Genomic DNA, 22996 nt, shown 5'->3' on the forward strand with positions numbered 1-22996 from the left:
CCCATCGTTTAGTAAGGAATTTGTGTTCAACTCCGACCAATCGGGATTTGAAGAGCGAATTCACATGAAAGGAATCCTAGAATTTAGAGATACCAAGAGAGTTTTATCAAGACAGACTAACATCAATGCCTTAACACACTTGTATACAATTATCCCGACTGTTAATTTGGACGGTAAATTGGCCGGGAAATTATTTACTGTGCTGCAAGAAGTTGGAGGTGCTCTTCCCACTACGATTCTTTCTCGTGTGCGCGATCTCGCAAGTGCAGTAAGGAATAGTTACGTCACAGCAAGAAAGAGTGGGAAAACGGGTGTAAGTGAAATACAACTCTGGCATGAGCACTGTTTTTGGACAATAGCATGCCAAAATAACTTGCTTTTGCTTGATTACTGGCTTGCGTATCTTTAGAGCAAACTGTCCCTCCTGAAAAGTGTGTGGCATTGCAGTTCATATCACCTGAAACCACTGGACAAAATCAGTCTCTGGATGTTCGTTTCTCTCACACCTATAAAACATTTCGCACTATCTGTAGCTACACTTTGAAGGATAGCCAGTTTCACGATAATCTCTGCGACAGACTGTTTCGCATTCGGTTGGATGCCATCACATTCCGTCATTTCTTATCCACCCGTTTTCAAATATGATTCTATATGTACTCCTTAAGAACAGATACTTAGCTGAACGTCCTGCACGGTTTGTAGCTCACAAGCAATTCGCCTTCGATTTTGATGATGCGAACATTTGTCATCACTGTTTCGCTCCATTTTTCATTCGGCATTGATGATTTGTTTTGAACATTTATAAATGTCGGCGAGGTTCATATTGTCAAGTGTAATACATAATTAAATCGCATAGAAGACTGCTCTCTGCACCTCCGGACTCATTTTTTGTCGCCATCCTGATGCACATGGTGTATCATTAGCAGCTAATATCCTTCCTGTCATAACTGTTGACATAACACTTTCATATGAGCCTTACTAAAGATTGAGGCCAACGGCCTTGCCGCCGTAACACCGGTTCCCGGCAGATCACCAGAGTTAAGCGCTGTCGAGCTGGGCTAGCACTTGGATGGGTGACCATCCGGTCGGCCGAGCGCTGTTGGCAATCGGGGTGCACTCAGCCCTTATGGGACAAACTGAGTAGCTACTTGATTGAGAAGTAGCGGCCCCGGTCTCGGAAACTCACATACGGCCTGGAGAGCGGTGTGCTGACCACATGCTCCTCCATATCCGCATCCAGTGACGCCTATGGGCTGAGGATGACACGGCGGCCGGTCGGTACCGTTGGGCCTTCATGGCCTGTTCGGGAGGAGTTTAGTTTACTAAAGACTGAACTTGCGACCTCACACTCAAGGGTTCTTTGTCAGATATTTGAGTTGCTCGAAGACTTTTTCAGTAACAGATCCAGGTGTTTTGTCCTAGACGATGAGTTTTCATCAGAGAAGGTAGTATCAGTAGGGCGTCAGGGAAGTGTGATAGGACCACTCTCCCTCCACCACGTGCGTAGGCAATGTGTAGGATAGTGTGGGCAGCTATTTGAGGCCATTAACTCGTGATGCTGTTGTGCACTGCAACGTTACATCGTTGAGTGACTGTAGATGATGAGGATGACTTGGTATTCTTATATGGCGTGATGAATGACAACGAACTCTATATGTAGAAGAGAGTAAGGTTGTGTAGACTGGCAGCAGAAGCATTCCTGTAGGTGTTCGATTGCAGTATTAGTTGTATGTTGACGGGCACAGTCACATCGATTAACAGTCAAAACGTCACGAAACGTCACTAAAGGGCATGAAATGGAACGAGAACCTAAGATTAAATGCAGAGAACGCGAATGGACGATGTGATTTATGGGGAAAGATCTAACACCTGTAAGAACGGAATAAGCGAGATTATTGCTAGTACATTGGCATTCAAGTAATCATTCCCGCTCACTCGATTTTGGAATGGACCAGGAAGGGAAAAGACTAGTACTGGTCCCAAGTGTCCTGTGCTACATATTGTGCATTTGCTTGTGAAATAAGTAATTACAGGTGTACAGGGGTTGCAAAAAAGTATGAAAACACCACAAGAAATGCATGATTGAAGATAAATGCAGATGCTAGCCACACCTCCAGGTTGGGTTATTGTATTTTACGACGAACAGCACCTGTGCAACACCCTCAGCACGACATAAGTATGAAACTTGGTCAGAACAGCCTGATGTGTTGTTGCGAGTGCTTTATATCAGAACTAAGTGAACTTAAACAAAAGTACATCGTTGGTTCTCGTGTGGTGGGTGCTTCCATAACAAAGGGAGCCGAGATGTTTGTTGTTCCAAGCAGTACCCTCTCGAATATTTAACCACATACAGGGAAAGATGAAAAACATCATCCGCTAAGTCATAACGCGAACAGAAATGTGTGATGAATGACCGTGACTGACGGTAATTGAAGAGGATTGTGACGAAATATGAGATAACGAGAGCCGAAAAAGTCAGTGCACAACTGAAAGTGGCACTCGCGACCCCAAAACAACATGAAGGGAACTCCGTAAGCAGGAGACTGCAGCCCGAGACGGAATACCAAAACCACTCATCCGTGATGCAGATGCCAGTAACAGGGAGACATTATGCCGAAGCCATAAGACCTGGACTGTGGAACGGTGAAAGAAAGTTATTTGGTCGGATGAGCCTCGTGTCGCGCTGTTTCCAAATTCTGGCACAGTTTAAATCCCAAGAGTGAAACTGGGGGGGATGGGGGGCGGGGGGGGGGGAGGCATATTTGTGGTGATATGGGAAACCATATCGTGGTATTCCATGCGCTTCATTACATTACTACCATAGATTATGCTACCGGTCTGACTGAGCAGGTCCATCCCACGGTACAATGTTCATTCCCCAGTAATGATGCTGTGTTCCAAAAACACAGGGCCCCTGTTCACACACATCGCATCGTAGAGGACCGGTTTTCTGAGCACGAGGACGATTTGTCACGATGGTCACCAGATGTCAATGAACCTCTGTGGTCTACTTTAGAGAGAAGGACTCATGATCGCTATCCATCTCAACATAGTTACCTGAACTCCGCACTATTTTTCAGGAAGAATGGTATATGAGACCCTTGAGAACCATACAGGCCCTGTATTTATCCAGTCCGAGATAAGTAGAATCATTTTAAATGCCAACGGTTTTCCTACACCGTATTAGACATAATAACTGAGCCGTGGTAGTGGAACAAGGGGGAAACAAATGGTAGCACCAAAATTTTTCTTTTAACAGGGTGGCTTTATTGGAGTGAACAGTTACACTAATTCTCAATCTTTCAAATCAGCTTTAGTTCTTTAATGCAAGCATCTGCGATTAGTCAAAACAACAAACACTTTTAATACAGTAGCAAAGGGCAAGCTGGAAAGATAATGAAGTTTAAATAACAAGTCTTCACAAATATGGCTTCACAGGTAAGATTAAATTTATGATAGTTAATTTTTTTTCTGACATCGCACCAGTAGGCAAGATAAAATTAGCTCAGTTAACTAAATACAATTACACCAAACTCAAATACAAGTTAAAATTTAACACACACGGCGACAACAGCCAGCTTACAATAGTTCAAAACATTACTCAATCTCGTAGGTGCGCAGATGTCATTACCAAGGGAAGTGTGCGAACCAACTTGAAGCATCTATAACATGGCATAGACCAAAAATTACAGATTCGGCAGTCTATGCAGAGAAGTCGGCAAGAAACGGTAAACAAGTCAGGAAACGATCACCTTAAACTTTACGTACGACCCCCGGGCGAGGAAGGGGGAAAACGTACTGGCACAGGCCAGCTAAAACCCCAGACAAACACACAGAATCCCATAAATTCCAAAACATAATTTAATCAATTATCACCCAAAACCCCGGATCTTGGCACAAGCGGCATTACAGGCCACAGGATCCAAAGGCACTCTGCAGAAGAGTTCCCCTACCACAGCACAGTAATGTATTGTGTTTTTAGAGTTTCCAGCCCCTGTAGATGCAGAAGTACTTGTAGATATGAGATCCAGTGCTGTTATGTGGTACATGAGGTGGTGCGGCATTGCAGGGAGGCCTGAAGGCGGTGGTGTGGACGGACGCGGTGCAGACGCTGGTTATGTTCGGCGGGGTGATGCTGGTGGTCGTCAAGGGTACGCTCGACGTCGGCGGCTTTGGCGTCGTCTGGAGCCGAAACGTGGCGTCTGCCCGCATCGAGCCGCCGCTGTGAGTACGTCGACTCTTCTGACTCTGCACGTCTAGTGAACACGACACACATCGCTACCACACTGTACACACACTGTGCTCTACGTAGTATAGGGTCTCATATTGCAGATTCCATACTGATGCAATCATGGTTCATTTACTGAGCTAGAATAAATTAAAATTAATGCCTACTTATATTGACACTCTTAGCACTGACGCAACATATCCAATGTACATGATAAAAGTAAATAACACACTGACTGCTTGCACTATGTTTCTCGTTTATAGGACGCTTGTTGTTAATTCTGTTGTGCCGCAGTTTTCTTTGTACATGTGACAGAACTGACAGAAGTTCTGAAAGCTACAAAAAATAGGAAAGTCACTGATTCAGATGGTATTACTACGAAACTGTGGAAATACGGAGAGTTATTCTTACATCTAGGGCTTCTTCACATCTTCAATATATATTGAAGAAATAAGAAGGTATCAAAAGACTGGCTAAGAGCTGAAGTAATATCTACATATGAAAATAAATGTAATAACGATCGAAACATAAGCCTTCTGGATGCAGCCTATAAATGAAATGCCAAGATCTTGAAGTCAGGACTTAAAAATGTCATGGAAAAGCTAATGTCTGAAGAACAATCTGGTTTTAGGAAAGGACGATCAACTATTGACCATGTTTTTACACTGCAGCAAAGTAGATGAGCTTCTTCTTTATTTAGAAGATTTAGAAACTGAGGGTGGAAAAGATGTACTACGCCTGTCTGGACATCATATAGTCACTGGTATGGAAATGGTAAATGTAGGTTGGTATAAGCTTCCAGCATATGTAAGTAGAGAAACTATGGAGAGAGGAGGAGTTGCCATACATGTTAAAATCAGTCATAGTGTGAAAAATTTGGAAACTAAAAAAATTTGTATAGAGCAACATACAGAAGCATGTGCATGTGACCTTAAACTAAATAATGGCACTTTTATAATTGTAGTCATGTATAGGTCCCCATTGGGAAATTTTCAACAATTTTTGAAAAACTTGGATTCTTTGTTGTACTATCTGTCAGACAAATTATTGTTTGTAGGGATTTCAATGTAGATTTTCTGAAAGAGTCCCATAGAAAGCTTAACCTTGAAGCATTACTTGGTTCTTTGAATTTGATATCAGTTATTGATTTTCCTACTCGGGTGGTACAGGAAAGCAGCACACTGACAGATAATATTTTCATAGACCAAGATGAATTTAATTAAATAAAAGCTAATCCTGTTAAGAATGGTCTGTCTGATCATGATGCACAGCTAGTTACAGTATATGTTATAGCTCCATACAGTAATGCAAAACAGTCCTCCAAAAAGTGCATTCAATCAACGATTTAACAATTCAAAATTTTAGGGAAAGCTTGCAACAGACTGGGATGAGGTGTACAGGGAACATGATGCTAATTTAAAATTTTACCTATTTCATGATACCTTTGTGAGTATATTTGAAAACAGTTTCCCTAAAAAAATAGTGAAATGTAATTGTAAGAAACCATGTAAAAGGCCATGGCTTACTAAAGGGATAAAAATATCTTGTAAACAGAAAAGGTTCAAAAATGGTTCAAATGGCTCTGAGCACTATGGGACTCAACTGCTGAGGTCATTAGTCCCCGAGAACTTAGAACTAGTTAAACCTAACTAACCTAAGGACATCACAAACATCCATGCCCGAGGCAGGATTCGAACCTGCGACCGAAGCGGTCTTGCGGTTCCAGACTGCAGCACCTTTAACCGCACGGCCACTTCGGCCGGCGAAACAGAAAAGGGAAATGTATCTTATGGCTAGGAGCAGTAATGATTCTGCAACAGTGAAACATTATAAAAACTACTGCAGTGTATTAAGAAAAGTTATTAAAAAGTCCAGAAGTATGTGCATTAAGTCTGAGATTAGCACATCTGATAATAAAATTAAAACAATTTGGAATATTGTGAAAAGGTAAACAGGGCAACCAAGAGCACAGGAAGGCTGTATTTCTATCAAACACAATAAAAAGTTTGTTAACAAGAACTCAGAAGTAGAAAACATTTTTAATAATCACTTTTTAAATGTTGTAGAGAAAATAGGGTCCAGCTAGTCATTAGAAAATGCAAGGCAATATGTGGAAGATGTAGTACCTATGCAACTTGAAATTGAAATTCAACTCACCTCTCCCACCGAAATTAGGAAAATAATAAATTCACTCAAAAGTAAAAGCTCACATTGATGGCATTTCCAACAGCTTGTTCCCAACAAATAAGTAGGATTCTCAGCCACATATGTAGCAGCTCATTGAAACAGGGCATTTTTTCAGATAGACTGAAATACATTACTGGTAAACCATTGCATTAAAAAGGGGATGGATCTGATACTAACAAATACCGACCAATCCCACTTCTCACAGCTTTATCCAAAATTTTTCAAAAAGCAAAGTATTCAAGAGCAGTATCACATATTTGCAAAAATGAAGTACTAACAAAATGTCAGTTTGGTTTTCAGAAAGGTTTTTCAGTATAAAATGCTATATATGCCTTCACTGAACAAATATTAAGTGCATTGAATAACTGAACATCACCCATTGGGATATTTTGTGATCTCTCAAAGACTTTTGATTGTGTGAATCATGAAATTCTTCTAGATAAGCTTAAGTATTGTGGTATGAGTGGGACAGTGCACAAATGGTTTAATTCATACTTAACTGGAAGAATGCAGAAGGTAGAAATTAACAGTACAGATAGTCTGCAAAAACCGGCAGAGTCCTCTAACTGCAGAGGTACCAATAATAGTGTCCCACAGGGTTCAGTCTTGGGTCCCTTATTGTTCTTAATATATATTAACGACTAGCCATTCTACATTCATGAAGATGCAAAGCTAGTTCTTTTTGCTGATGGTACAAATATAGTAATAACACCCAACTAGCAAGAATCAGCTGAAGACATTGGAAATAATGTCCTTCAGAAAATTATTAAGTGATTCTTTGGAAATAGACTCACTAAATTTTGAGAAAACACAGTTTATACAATTCTGCACAGTAAATGGAATAACACCATTGATAAATATAGACTATGAACGGAAGTCTGTTGCTAAGGCAAAATACTCAAATTCCTGGGTGTATGCATTGATGAGAACTTGAATTGAAAGAAACACATTGATAATCTGCTGAAATGGTTAGGTTCAGCTACTTATACTATTATGATTATTGCAAATTTTGGTGATAAACATATCAGTAAATTAGCCTGCTATGCTTATTTTCATTCACTACTTTCATATGGCATCATATTTTGGGGAAATTCGTTACTAAGAGAGAAAGAATTCATTGCACAAATGCGTGTAATGAGAATAATAGCTCGAGCCCGTCCAAGATCACCTTGCAGACATTTATTAAAGGAACTTGGGATATTCACAGTACCTTCGCAATACATATATTCACATATGAAATTTGTCATTAATAACCCATCCCAATTCAAAAATAACAGCGAAGTGCATAGCTACAACACTAGAAGAAATAATAATATTCGCTATTCAGGATTAAATCTCACTTTGGCACAGAAGGGGGTGACTTACACTGCCACAAAAATCTTTGGTCATTTGACAAATAGTATTAAAAGTCTGACAGATAGCCAACCAACATTTAAAAGCAAATTAAAAGAATTTGTGAATGACAACTCATTTTACTCAATAGATGAATTCTTAGATATGAAGTAGTAACTGTACAAAAAATTTATTAATTATTTTGCATAAGGAAAACTTATGTTAAAGTGACATGTCCACATCTTTATGAAATGTCGCATTCATTATCTATGGAACAAGGATTAATGTATGTATGTATGGAAAAGATACGAGAGTTCATTGCGAAAACCCATCACCCTTTTGTGGATTTTGAGAAAGCAGTCGATAATGTGAATATAGAAATGCTGTGCAATATTATGGCATAACGAGGTTATCCATCTCACCTTGTAAATGCTTTTAAAAGCCTATATACAAACATCGAATTTGTTATATATATATGGGAAATACAACAACAAATCTGATGAACACAAACAAACTGGTAAGGCAAGGACATGTATTTCTCTAAAATTCTTCAAACAGAAATATATAAGGTGTTTCAAAATTACATTAACAACCTCACAAACTTCTAAGAGCTGTAGAAAGTGTCTTGAGGAACAAAATGAGGTTATGAACCAATGTCCGGAAATATCCAACGACTCTACAAAGCGTCGAAGTAATTCGTGTCAGCGCCTGTGAAAATATCTTCTACAGCAATTTCTGCGTTCCACATTTTGGGTGGAGGTTGTATGGACACAAAGAAGCAAAAAAATCCAGTAAACTAGGCCTCTACATTACATATCTTAAGAGCTATACTTGTTCAATAAAGCGATGTGTTTCACTATAGCGAAATGAACAAATGCTCACAGCTCTTACGGTTTGCATTTTTTATTTTCATTTTTTTTTGTCTCGGTCCATACTACCACCTTAAAGTTGTCTACCCCACAATCTCAGCAACAACAGGACCAGTGCATATATTCCACCGTCACAAATATCAGGTTTTTCGCTTATAACTTTTGACTATTTCGTTTCCCAACGAGAGTCACTTACCTGAAATTGATGCATTTATTCTTATCCATTATCTCTGGAAGTTTGTAACATCATCATGGAATCGCCCTGTGTATACATACATACACAGGCTCCGGTGCCTTTAACTTCGACACTTTGCAGCGTCTTTGGATAACGTTTCCCGGGAACGGGTTCCTATCCTCATATTGTTCCTGAAGACAACTTCTACGTCCCCTCGAAGTTTGTCAGTGTAATTTTGAAACATCCTGTATACCGATGAAGTTATCAGCAAATGGAAAATTTTGAACAAAAATTGAATTCTTTAAGATAGTGACAATGGACTAAATGTGATTTTATATGCAGAAAACCTAGCTATAATTACAGAGAATGAAGATGAACTCCAGACGGTAGTCAGTGAGTTTGCAGATGATAGCCTCAGATTACAACATAACATTGTCGGTAGATAAAATGAAAGTGATGGCATTTCATGACAGTCAGAAACATCTAAAATAGTCTCGAATAATTAAATGTTGGAGCAAGTAAAATATTTAGAATATCTAGGATGCGACATCACTTATGAATATAACCATGATATGGAACAAAAATAAAATAAGTTTACTTCCATATGTGGAACCATTGCAAAAAGTTTGCAGAATAAACTCAGAGAAGGAACCAAGCTGAAGCTTTTATAAAACAATAGCAGTACTAACACTTATGGCAATGAATCATGGGCAAGAATAAGACTCCAAGAAAGTAGAACACAGGCCAAAGAAATGAAACTTCCAAGAAGAGTGGATGGCTGGACAAGGAAGTATCGAAAAAGAAATGAAGATGCAAGGAGAGATTTCGGAATGTATAACCTAAACAAAAATCACGGAAAATAGGAGCAATGGAAGGAGCATGTAGAACGTATGGGTGAAGAAAGATTCCCAGTAAAGGCTATCAGTTACAAATGCACTGGAAGAAGAAATGCAGGGTGACCATACGAGAGAGAGAGAGAGTACCGTAACAGTTTGTCTAATACGTGAAATGAAGAAGGAGAAGAAGAAGAAGAAGAGGAAGAAAATTGTGGATAAAATGCTGCGAATACTAACATAATATTACGAACTGATATCCGTAGCACAGCAAACAGCCTGTGTTCTCCTTTGGAAATGAAAATAAACACTGAACGTTGGTAAATGAGACTTTATACTAACTACGAGGACGTGCTGGAAAGCAGTGCCTCTGAATTTCTTATGCGTAAACCCTTAAAACTTTTTAAATAAAACAAAACTGAGTCTTCATATCTACGTATTTATTTCTCAGCGTAATCTCCCTGGCGGCAAACACATCGCTCCCAAAAAGAGTCCAGTATGATGATACCGTCACTGTAGAATGTCTGACTTTGTTGACAGGACCACGTCCTGACCTCTCATTGCACCGCTTCATCAGTATCAAATTGAAGTTCTCGAAGAGGTTCTTTAAGTTTTGGAAAAATATGAAAGTCAGATGGAGCCAAGTCGGGGCTGTATTGGAGTTGATCCACGTCAGTGAAACCAAGACGTCGGATTCTCGCTGATGTCTCACTGCTTGTGTATGGTTTGGCATTTTCGTGCTGAAGGAGAGGATGCACTATGTATGGATTAACCCTTTGAATTCAAAAACTGATTACAGCATGCTGTTTCCCACGCATCGGAGTAGTTGCGTTACATACCGCCATGTTACACGGTTCAATCCAGAGTCCTCTAGCAGCAAAGGCCTGCAACTACATGGACATGAAGAAAAAAGATGTAAAATGCTATGAACGTTGGTTTCCAGAATGAGATTTTTACTCTGCAGCGGAGTGTGCGCTGATATGAAACTTCCTGGCAGATTAAAACTGTGTGCCGGACCGAGACCATCGGAGCTATCCAAGCATGACTCAGGACCCGTCCTCACAGCTTTACTTCTGCCAGTACCTCGTCTCCTACCTTCCAAACTTCACAGAAGCTCTCCTGCGAAACTTGCAGAACTAACACTCCTGGAAGAAAGGATATTGCGGTGACATGGCTTAGCCACAGCGTGGGGGATGTTTCCAGAATGAGATTTTCATTCTGCAGCGGAGTGTGCGCTGATGTGAAACTTCCTGGCACATTAAAACTTTCACGCGCAAGTGCTCTACCATCGCAAAGGTCCCGAGTTCGAGTCTAGGTCCGGCACACAGATTTAATTTGCCAAGAAGTTTCAACTTTTTTTTTATCTATCAGAATTTTCACTTAAATAAAGGTAGGAAGCATTACTTTTCAGCACGCCTCCGTACTTCGATAAATCACCATTCCTAGAAAAATAGACTAAACTAAACTATACAATACCCACTGTGGGTGGGGTTTTTTTGTTTTACATGACAAGAAGGAAGAGGGGAGGGATGCGATACAAGCCGACTACTCTGTCGTCTTCTGCTCACTGGATGATCTATGATGGCAAGTCAACAAATATATGCACTTTCCCAATCTTGAACATGGTAGGAACATCAACTGTAAGTAAGCTTTGATTCATAAAGTAAATAGCTAATCAGTTGCCGCAAGTTTAAATAAATAAACTTGGCGTAGGTTTTAATAATACTATGAGTATCTTCTTAAGAACTTCGTCATGCTACTTAGTCACATTAATTAAAACTTATTACATGTATCACAAACGAATCAGATGAAGTCACATACAGTAATTATAACCAAAATGTCCATTGAAATTTTAAGAGTGAAGCAGCTATTGCTTTTGAATGAAAGAAAACGTCTAAAACTTTTTAATTAATGTAATCGAGTAACACAGAAGATGAAGATACTCACAGTAGTGTCGAAACCTAGGTCAAATTTAAATAAACAAACTTCCGGCAACTGATTGGCTGTTTATTCTATTAACTGATACTCACTTTCATTCTAATCGCCTTTAGTTTGGCAATATAGCTTCGTGAGCTGGCCAGCCGCTAAATTGCGTCATTCTCATCGCATGTGACGGGTCTCAGAGTTATCACATAAGTTTTCTTCGCTGTTTCGCGACGTAAAGGTGGCTGCACTACTCTCCATTTGCGCCAATGAAGAACGGTGTTCAGTAATCCGTATTTTGTGGCCTAAAGTTGACCAGGAACTGAAATTCACGAAAGGCGAGGGTAACTTTTTCTCACACCAAGTCCTTACCAGTGAACTGAACAACTCAAAAGCTGCCGAAGAAGCGTAATGGAAGAGATAAGAGAAGGACCTACAATTAAATCCATGAATGATGTCAATATTAACAAGCGTGATCTGATCTTCAATAACTGACGAATGACTGTTGACGAATGCATTTTAAGCGTGGTTCTGCATATGATATCAAGCTCAACTACCATAAGGTCTGTGAAAGACGTATCCGAAAGCAACTCGACGAAGAACACTAGCGCATCTGCCAGCAGCTACTGGGCCATCATGCTAATGATGGAGAACTTGTTTTAATGGATCATCACTTTGAACCAGAGTGCTAAATCCAGACCATGGTATGGAAACAGCGCGGGTCTCCTGCAGGAAAAGTGACACGTATAGATTTTTTTGTGTGGCCCCATCAAGGAGATCCTTGCAGTGTGGAGATGTGCGTCCACCGCAAAGTGTCATATCTCCTCGAAGAAAAACGAATAGAGAATGAAGGAGCTTGTGAAACCACACCACTCAGTCACATAAACTGAATGCAGCTGATGTTCTTGCACAACAAGTGGCAGAGTGGAGCCCCATACACGATAGTTCTGTGCTTTTGCAACACCGTGCAGAGTAAAACGATACTCGTCCATTATTCTCTGACCACGTTTCGTCCATTTCCATGCACGCCAAAAAACGAGGGGAAAAGTCAAGGCTTTGTAGCCTATCTTGTGGCTTAATTTGGTGCACATTCTGAATCTTGTAGGGGTACCAGTGTAAAATGCGCTGCAAAATCTTTTGAACTGTTGACGAAGGAAAGACAATTCCCGTAACATGACTCGAGCACTCGCTGCAGAATTTGTGGAATATCATCCACAGTCGGCTGTAACTACAGCAACTTCATTGCCTTGGAATGGGTCGCCTCCCTCTCCCTGCTACATCATTTGATTCATCTGTTTCTTCATATTGTTTGATCATATTATTTAATCTACTTATTGACATGGGTCCTCTTCGCAGCTGTTTCTACCAGCGATACTCCCGCAATGCAGAGCTACTACTGCTGCCTTTCGGATAAAGCAGCTTTACCAGGAGTGCACGGTCTTTCTTCTCAATAGCCACTGCGTTTCACACGGAAAACTTCAACCTTCTAAACCCTTTACACCGACACTCACTTCACAAAAGAAATAAACACGAATCGCCAAGCAACAAACAGCACACTGATGTCGAAACAGGAAACATTTCACATTCTAACTGTTTAAAGCGCCATTTTTCACCTGATGGCAGGAAGTGGAACTACTGTTTTTCACCATACTCTGACAGCGCACCAATTAATGATCGTACCTACGATGTTTCAGTGCTCTGCGATGTTTGTAGCCTTCACTGCAGCGCTCTGAACACTGTCAATTTAATTATAATCACATGGGACCATAAGAATAGAGAAACAGAGATAGGGTAACGCACAGATTCGCCTCACCTGCTCACTAGTTGTGCCAATGTCCAGGTAAAAACTGCAGATCCCCGCATTTTCCAGCTAAGTCTTTTCATACAATTTGTTCACAACGTTCTGAACGGATTCTAAGGGAGGTATGGGGAGAGGAGAAAGCAAAGTTCACCCATTGACTCCAAAAACATTGGCAACTTAGGGGGGCAAGGCGGTAGGAGAAGGCCTGGTAGAAAAAAGCCACACTTCCGCCACCTAATGGTGTAGGCCAAAGTCGACTGACTTCTGTTGGCTTCTGCAAGTCCATAGCAGGGTCACCCTCGTTCAGGACGTCATGATCAAATAGTAGTTTTAGCAACAGTGGCTACATCTATTATCAGTACAGCCTTTATTACTGCCACTGGTATGCTGTACCAAATTAATGAACTTCTGAAATTAAGAGTCTATATATCACATTATTATTCTTATATTTTCTAAATTCATAAAACCGGTATAACGCAATATTAAACACTGTTAAATATTCTTGTCATTGTGACAATGACAGCCGGCCACTGTGGCCGAGCGGTTCTAGGCGCTTCAGACTGGAACCGCGCGACCGCTACGGTCGCAGGTTCGAATCCTGCTTCGGGCATGGATGTCCTTAGGTTAGTTAGATTGAAGTAGTCCTAAGTTCTAGGGACTGATGACCTCAAATGTTGAGTCCCATAGTGCTCAGAGCCATTTTTTTGACAATGACAAAATACATGATGCAATAAAACACCGGAATCCAGTGTTGCTTCGGTCGGCTGCGACGCTACATGCGGCTGGTGACGAGTGGCTCTCGCCCGCAGGCTGGACTGGGACCCGACGGCGCGGCTGTCACTGCCCAGCGTGCTGGTGGGCGGCACCGTGCACTTGATAGCCATCGCCAGCGTCGACCAGATGATGATGCAGCGCTACCTGTCGCTGCCCACGCTCACCAGGGCCAGGCTGTGAGTACGCCACACCTTTCTCCAGGCCAGTTATATCGCTGAGTAGGAAGTTAACGACCTTTCCACTATAGTAATGTTGCAAACATACCGCATGCACTATGACCTGCTTGCTTCATCTGCATTGGAGACAACTGTACATATGTCAGTGGGACGGCAGTTCTTGCTGTGAAACGAGGTAGTCAGAGAGGTAGTCAGTTCACAAGGGGAGGCCAGACGCTGGAACCCACTGATTTCCATTAACTTCATCCTGCCAGTTGAGAGTCACTTGAGAGTAAGTCATGTGAAATAGTTATGTACATTCTCTTACGTTTTCCAAAACAATGGAGGTTAAAGGTCATGCAGCGTCCATGTTGGAAAAGATGGATTTGTTAGAATACTCGAAAATAAGGATTTTTTTCCTACACGTCACGCCCACATGCAACAAGTTCGCAAAAATTCAAAGAACTGGCCATCTCAATCCGTTATAAATATTGTGTATTGAACCAGGGACCTAGAAACGACGCAGAGGATTCGTCCCTGCCGTAGCCCCCAGTGGTTCACAACCCCGCCTTCAGGCTACAGAAGTCCACTCACCCCACCGCCGTCCAACACCGAACCCAGGCCTATTGTGCGGCTCGGCCCCCTCAGTGGACACCCCCCCCCCCTCTCCCGCGGGGAATAGGGAACATCTCATACCAGAGGAGTGTAGCCGTGCAGCCCCAAATGTTTGAGCGGTAGAGTATGGTGTATGGGTACATGGAGACAGTGTTTGTGCAGCAATCGCCGACAAAGTGTAACTGAGACGGAATAAGGGGAACCAGCCCACGTTCGCCGAGGCAGATGGAAAACCGCCTCAAAAACCACCGACAGACTGGCCGGCACACTAATCCTCCGGGCGTGTTCGTGCCGGGGACCGCCCCGCCTTCCCGCTCGTGAAGCAGCGCGTTAGACCGTGCGGCTAGCTGGACGGGCTTGTTACAAATAAAATTCAGATTGAAGTATCGTGCTAACTGTGGCAGTGTTCAACTGATATAAAATCAGATAAGAATCAATTTCTGTACATTGAATAATATCGACCTGCCACACTTGCTGTTCCTGTTAGGATTAAACAATCCCTTCACAGGTCCAGACACATTAATGAGACCACCGCTTTTGTTTGATGCAACAGTGGAGGGTATATAAAGTGTGTCGGGTGGACACAGAATATGCTGAAGTCGTTATCATATGAGGAAACATAGCGAGTTACGTGACGTACAAAGAGGCACAATCATTGGCTTTCGGGCCGAGGGTGGAAGCATTTCCGAAATGGCTAAGATTGTAAACTGTTCGGATGCTGCCGTGGTTAAAGTATACCGTTCAAGATAAAATAGTTGCCTCTGAACTTCACTTACTCTCTTGCTGCACATCTCACAGCAGTCATCATTGCAAAAGTTGGTGTTTTGGTTGGCAGGAGAGCCAACACCGTGTTACTAGAGGAGGCCGAAAGGCACGCGTTTTAGCTCACGCAGGCTGGCGTGAGGTCTGGAACAGGACAAGGAAATTAGAATTTAGAAAAAAGGACGTAGCTGGTGGAATACTTAACTTTAATCCATTAATGGTGAACGTCGGTCTGGACGGTACATAATTCACAATATCAATAGTAACTGATAATGGCGCCTTCCTAGGTCGTAGCAAATGACGTAGCTGAAGGCTATGCTAAACTATCGTCTCGGCAAATGAGAGCGTATTTTGTCAGTGAACCATCGCTAGCAAAGTCGGTTGTACAACTGGGGCGAGTGCTAGGAAGTCTCTCTAGACCTGCCGTGTGGCGGCGCTCGGTCTGCAATCACTGATAGTGGCGACACGCGGGTCCGACGTATACTAACGGACCGCGGCCGATTTAAAGGCTACCACCTAGCAAGTGTGGTGTCTGGCGGTGAAACCACATTCCTCCCCCGCAAATCGGCGTATGGTTGTGTTATAAGGCTTCCACCCGCCGTGGGGAGGACCCCATGTTGACGTATGCGACGAGGTGGGGAGCCTAAAAACAGGCGAGGCTGTGCCACCCGCACCCTGCCATTCGGACCGCGGGGAGCTAGGAAACGCCTGAACACCTGCTCCAGGGTGCACGCCAACATGCGGTGTATGCGCCCGCAGAGAGACAGGAGGGGCCGAAGGGTCGACCTCCATCGGGTCGGGGCACCCGACGGGCGAAAACGACATATGGTCCGGAGCGGGCAAGAGTTCCAAGTCGGAGGACATCCGGTCACGGGAAGAGATCGGCAGCGCGTGACCCAGGGAGGCGCCCGGCCGTTGCAGCGACGCATCCACTGCGGGCGTCGCCGGCGGCGACGGTGGCGGCGGAGCGTCGCCATGGGGCAAAATGGAAGGCAGCGTTGGTAACACCTGGGGCTGAGGCGAGCCAGTAGCTGGGTCCCCAGGGCGCTGACCGGACGGCACCGTCGCTGAAAGCAGACGGCGAGCGGCAGATCCCATGCGACGACAGAGGCGCAGCTGGCTGAGAAGCCGGCGCACCTCACCAGAGGCCCCCAAAACCAGATACATAGCGCGTCCGAGGCAGCGAAGAATGCGCCCTGCGAGCCAACGCCGTGAACCTCGGTAGTGACGATAGTAGACAACGTCGGCTGGAGCAACTGCAGGTGTCTGCCGCTGCACAGGAACCTGATGCGGCGGATGTAACAAAGACATCAAGGTTCGATGAGGGCGACCGCGGAGCAACTCAGCTGGCGAGCGACCATCTCGGGGCTGAGAGCGATACGAGGACAAAAAGAGCAATAACGCTTCCTCCCGAGAATGCGACTCTTTCAACTTCAACATCTGTAACTTGAAAGTCCTGACCAATCGTTCAGCGGCACCGTTTGACTGTGGCGAAAACGGCGCGGACGTCAGATGAATAGCATTGGCCTTGCAGAATGACTGAAATTCTGCGGACATGAATTGTGGGACATTGTCGGAAACAATAGTCTGTGGAAGACCTTCAATGCAAAAGATAGCAGATGGTGGCAGATGACGTCGTGGAAGACATCCGGACAACAAAAGGAAAATTACTGAATGAATCTACCACAACCAACCATCGAGCATTCCAGAATGGACCAGCAAAATCGATGTGTAAGCGTTGCCAAGGGGAAGTGGCTTTTGGCCATGCAAAGAATTTCCGCGGTGTGGCTGATTGTTGCTCGGCACACACCATGCAAGAAGAGCACATATTCGTAATCGCGGCATCGATTCCGAACCAAGTACAGTGCTGACGAGCAAGTTGTTTCGTTCTCACTATACCCCAATGTCCTTGGTGGAGAAGCTGTAAGACAGAGGACTGTAACAAACGTGGTACCACGACCCTGGACTGATCATTATCAGAACGCAATAGCAAAACACCACGTCGAACAAAAAGTCTCTCCTTGTGAGCAAAAAATCGGCGAACCAACGGGTCCCCGATCCGTGACTTTGACAAGGGCCATTGCGTAGCAACAAAACGCAGAACGGTAGAAAGGGCAGGGTCTGCAGCTGTGGTAGTAGCTACGCGACGAAAATCAATCGGAAACGATTCGACCACGTCATCGGTTTCCGAATGAATGAACATGCAAGCAAGTTCGAAGGAATCGAATGCTCTATCCTCAGCAACAGGCAAACGGGACAACGCATCGGCGTTTCCGTGCTTAAGCAGTGGACCGATACAAGATATCGTAGTGGTACTGCGAGAGGAAAATAGATCAGCGAATGAATTTCTGCGCTGTACGTGGAGGTACAGGCTTGTTCTCATGAAAAAGTGATGTCAAAGGTTTGTGGTCTGTGATTATGGTAAAGTGACGACCATACAAGAAATCATGAAACTTTGTAACACCAAATACGAGAGCCAATGCTTCTTTCTCGATCTGTGAATAATTTCTTTGCGCAGATGAGAGCAAGTTGGGCGCAAAGGCAATAGGGCGATCGTGCGATGTTTGTGCGCAAGCACAGCACCGATACCGAAATCCGATGCATCCACCATCAACAAAAGGGGCTTCTGGGGATCGAATGGCGTAAGGCAAGTATTGGAAAGCAACGCCGATTTCAACTGGCGAAAGACGCGTTCGCATTCCGTCGTGCAGACGAACGGAACACCTTTACTGCATAAGCGATGAAGCGCAGCTGAAGTGGAAGAGGCATGCGGCACATATTTATGATAATAGTTGATTTTTCCCAGCACACTCTGTAGCTGCTTCAGATTCTGCGGCGAAGGCAAGTCTTGTATAGCACGGAGGTGCTCGGGACTAGGATGTATGCCTTGGGCATTGAGTACATGTCCCAGGTAGGGCAAGTCACGAGCAAAAAACACACATTTGTCCTTCCGCAAGCGAAGACCATTTTATCGCAAGACCTGAAATAATGTTCTGAGATTGGCTAAATGTTCTTCTTCCGTCTTTCCGGAGATCACAATATCGTCCAGATAGTTTGCTGCAGTAGGGACCGATGCACAAACAGTTTGCAGATATTGCTGAAACAATGCAGGGGCGGATGCACACCAAAATGGCAGTCTTTTGAATCTATACAAACCAAGATGCGTGTTAACCACCAAAACGTGCTGGGATTCTTCGTCCACCGGTATTTGCAAGTACGCATCTGCTAGGTCCAACTTCGAAAAATATTTACCCGGGCACAGTTTGTCAAAAAGATCTTCTGGGCGGGGTGAAGGAAAAGTTGCAATCACTAGTTGCAGATTCACTGTTGCCTTGAAGTCCACACAAAGGCTCAATTTTCCGGAAGGTTTTGGCAAAATTACTAAGGGTGATGCCCAGAGAGACAAGCATGCACACGTTCAATTACACCTTGAGATTCCAAATCATGTAATGTTTTTGCGACCTCATCACGCAATGCGTGCGGAACATTGCGCGCTCTGAAAAATTTCGGTTGCGCATTTACTTTCAGTTCCAAATGTGCTTTATAGTTCGTAGCGCAACCAAGGCCCGGTGCAAAAATGTCTGCAAATTCTTCACATAGACGCGAAACACTGTCTGAAGGCACAGTCTGGTTCACTGATAGGACCTGATTTACTATAGACAAGTTAAACAACAGAAATAAATTGAAACCAAACAGGTTCACTGCAGAAGAAGAACGAAGGACGTAAAATGACACAAGTTTTGTTTGTCCTTTGTATGTTTCAAGAAGGCTGCACTCTCCTAACACAGGGATGTCTTGACCTGAATAGCTAGTTAGTTTAACATTTGCGGCACGCAACGGAGGTGTGCCCAGCAGTTTTTAAATGTCTTGATTGATCAGTGAAACTGCAGCTCCGGTATCGAGCTGGAATGGTATCACTTTGCCATTAATGTCCGAGTCTACAAAAAGTTTATTGTCCTGCTGACATCAAGAGCGACTGTCTCGTGCAACGTGAACTGACACTGGCACATAATCACTTGCGACTTGACGGGATTTCCGGCAATGTCGACGCACACTATTTGTGGGACGAACACAGTCACTGTTAGAGAGAGTGGCACTGAGCGGAGTGGAATGAACTACATGAATTGCCATAGGCGAAGTTTCACGAGCCTGAGTATCCTTGGTTCGAATTCGGCGCGAAGCGAAGGGCCTGGAATGGTTGTGAGTTTCCGATCTGAGCTTTTTCTGGTAACCACTCTGAACATGTACTTTTTTATTACAGAAAAATCAAATAGCCTGGCGTGACGGGCAATTCTCACGCGAATGTCTAGTAGCACACTGCGGGCATGATTTTAGCACTGCATTTGCTTGCCTGCGCGGCACACGTGGCTGAGACCCTGGCGGCAGCGGCGCGGCTGGGCGTGAGGGCTGTTTACTGCTCCGTGCAGCTCGCCCGGCAGGCCGGTTAACCTGACACACGGCTGGTGAAGTTTCAAATGATCCCTGAGCAAAGTCAAGTGTGTCCTGCCGATCCAATATGTCCATCACTTGTTGAAGGGAGGGACTGACTAGTTTCAAAATCTGTTACCTTATACGAACATCAGAAACATTCTGTGCAATTGCATCACGTACCATAGTATCTGAATAAGGGAGTCCACATTGACACTTAAAAGCACAATCCCTAGTAAGGCCTTGCAAGGTTGCAACCCACTCCCGATTAGTCTGACCTGCCGTACATTTTGTACGAAAGAAGGTATACCTTTTCGCAACTACATTGACTGATTCTTTGAAATATGCATCTAATGCAGACAAAATTTCGTCGTAGGACAGAGTTGCTACGTCGCGTCAGGGAAATAATTTGACTATCACATGGTACGTTTGTATGCCGACCGATGATAACCAAAAAGGCTGCCGCTCGTTACCTTGAATTCTGTAGGTGGCGAGATGGAATCCAAATTGGCGTGACCACTCCGTCCAGCTTTCCAGTGCAGCATCAAAAGGTCGAAAAGTTGGTGAACAGCGTGTTGTGGCTGCATTAGCGGTGGAGCGGCGGCTGCCGCATCGTTTCGCATTGCCCGTTGACCCTGGATGAGCTGTCCAAGGGCATCCAGTAAGGCCTGCGTCTGCTGATTCTGTAAGCGATGAAATTCGGACAGTACATCTGGAGATTGTGGCGAAGCCATTACACAAGTAAGTCAAAGCAATATCGATAAGAACGCGGATTTGCCTCGTCGCCAATGTTTTGTTTGGCAGGAGAGCCAACACCATGTTACAAGAGGAGGTCGAAAGGCACACGTTTTAGCTCACGCAGGCTGGCGTGAGGTCTGGAACAGGACAAGGAAATTAGAATGTAGAAAAAAGGACGTAGCTGGTGGAATACTTAACTTTAATCCATTAATGGTGAACGTCGGTCTGGACGGTACATAATTCACAATATCAATAGTAACTGATAATGGCGCCTTCCTAGGTCGTAGCAAATGACGTAGCTGAAGGCTATGCTAAACTATCGTCTCGGCAAATGAGAGCATATTTTGTCAGTGAACCATCGCTAGCAAAGTCGGTTGCACAACTGGGGCGAGTGCTAGGAAGTCTCTCTAGACCTGCCGTGTGGCAGCACTCGGTCTGCAATCACTGATAGTGGCGACACGCGGGTCCGACGTATACTAACGGACCGCGGCCGATTTAAAGGCTACCACCTAGCAAGTGTGGTGTCTGCCAGTGACACCACAGTTGGTTAATCAGGCTTTTGACAGGCGGTTACAACAATGCGACTGGACGGTATTGCAGAGTTCTATTTTAATGTCGTCGTTATTAACGGAATAGAGCTAGCGATTGCAGTAACTCGGTCAAACAGCCTGCTCTTGTCCAAGGTCTCGTGTGATTTGCGCACTAAGGGTGATATGGAAAAGCAGTTACGAAAATGGAGCTCAAAGCTAACTTTATTTTACTGCATCGCCAGGACTCTGCTGCTGCTGCGTACTCTAGGCGTAGGTGAGTAATTTTTTTCATGTGAAAACCATGTAATAACCTATGGACTCATAGCCGCGCATCTCTCGAGTGCTTAGGTTTGCACCATACTTAATAAGTATGGTATTGTTCATTAAATGTTCGTTAACCTGACAGTCATCATTTTCTTAGTGCTTTCATCCCACTTCAATGTGGGGTCCGCCTTGATACTAAGGATTTGGCAATGTTAGCGTCAGAGGGTGGCTGGATGCCCATCCTGTCACCACCCCGCACCCCCTCGAGATGGAACTTAGTGTATCCCTGCTGTCTGCGTCTAGTGTAAGCCATGAAATAGGGCGAGCGTTTTTCAAATATCTGCGAGTCGTGTAACTGAGGCTGGACGTGAGGATCGGCTCGGTATTCACCTAGTGGGATGTGGAAAACCGCCTAAAAACTACATACAGGCTGGCCGGCACACCGACTCGTCGTTAATCCACCGGACGGGTTCAATCCGGGGCCAGCGCGCCTACCTGAGTCCAGGAAGCAGCGCATTAGCACTCTCGGCTAATCTGGCGGGCCTTCATTAACCTTTAATTCCAATGAGTCACTTAACAGCAATTTTTTCATAGTAAACAATAAGCTTAGAAAGTAATTGATCTGCTGTCTGTGTGTACAAATATACCTTAATCTGCTCGTTACCCTCAGTCGGTAAAAATGGTGCTCTCAAAGGATTACATTGTAGTGCGGCTGTCTGTCTCTCCGACTATAAGAGATTCCCTTTTTTTTTTTGAACGAGTCGATGTATAAAGTTGAAAATTGTGCAGGATACTAAGGTCTACGGACCTTTGGCGGAGTTAGAAATTTAAGCTTATAGGTAAATTCAGTCAAAAGATACGGCCATTTATGTTACATATTTTGATACTCGCGAACTCCCTCATCGAAAGCCATAGGGTACTTCCATCAGAATTATGAAATTTGGCAAGAAGCAAGGTTTCGCAGTAAAAGTAATGGATGAAATTCGAAAATTGTATATTTATAATTATAAGACAAAAAAATGTTTTTGCCATTTGTTACCCGTCTCTTTGTCTGTCGCCTGTTAAGGCCAATTTTTTCCAGTAACAGGTAGATGTATCAAGTTCTAATTTATGTCACATACTAAGGTCTACTCTTCCTCCACGGCGTAAAGTATTTAAGCTACAAAGCCAATGCGACCAAAATATACGGCCATTTATGTCACATGTTCGCAAACTCACATGTCAAAGCCTAGAGGGTACTCCCCCTTGACGTAGCATCATGAAATTTGGCAGGCAGCAAAGTTTTACGGTACAAATAACGGAAATAATACCGAAAAATATTAAATTTTAACTGTATCAAATTAAAAAATCATTTTGTCATTAGAACATACATTGTATTAATC

General features: G+C 43.7%; 1 protein-coding gene across 2 annotated transcripts in view; it reads left to right on the plus strand.

Annotated features, from left to right (window-relative positions):
* The window catches only part of LOC126194804 (sodium-coupled monocarboxylate transporter 1-like), a 202557-nt gene that overhangs the window by 94554 nt on the left and 85007 nt on the right, over window positions 1-22996 (plus strand). For both annotated transcript variants that reach the window (XM_049933116.1, XM_049933117.1), the window contains exons 7-8: window positions 4070-4224; window positions 14158-14298. In XM_049933116.1, the coding sequence (XP_049789073.1) occupies window positions 4070-4224; window positions 14158-14298 (296 nt within the window). The remainder of the gene's footprint in view (window positions 1-4069; window positions 4225-14157; window positions 14299-22996) is intronic.

The sequence above is a fragment of the Schistocerca nitens genome, chromosome 7, assembly GCF_023898315.1.
Source record: "Schistocerca nitens isolate TAMUIC-IGC-003100 chromosome 7, iqSchNite1.1, whole genome shotgun sequence".
Taxonomy (NCBI): domain Eukaryota; kingdom Metazoa; phylum Arthropoda; class Insecta; order Orthoptera; family Acrididae; genus Schistocerca; species Schistocerca nitens.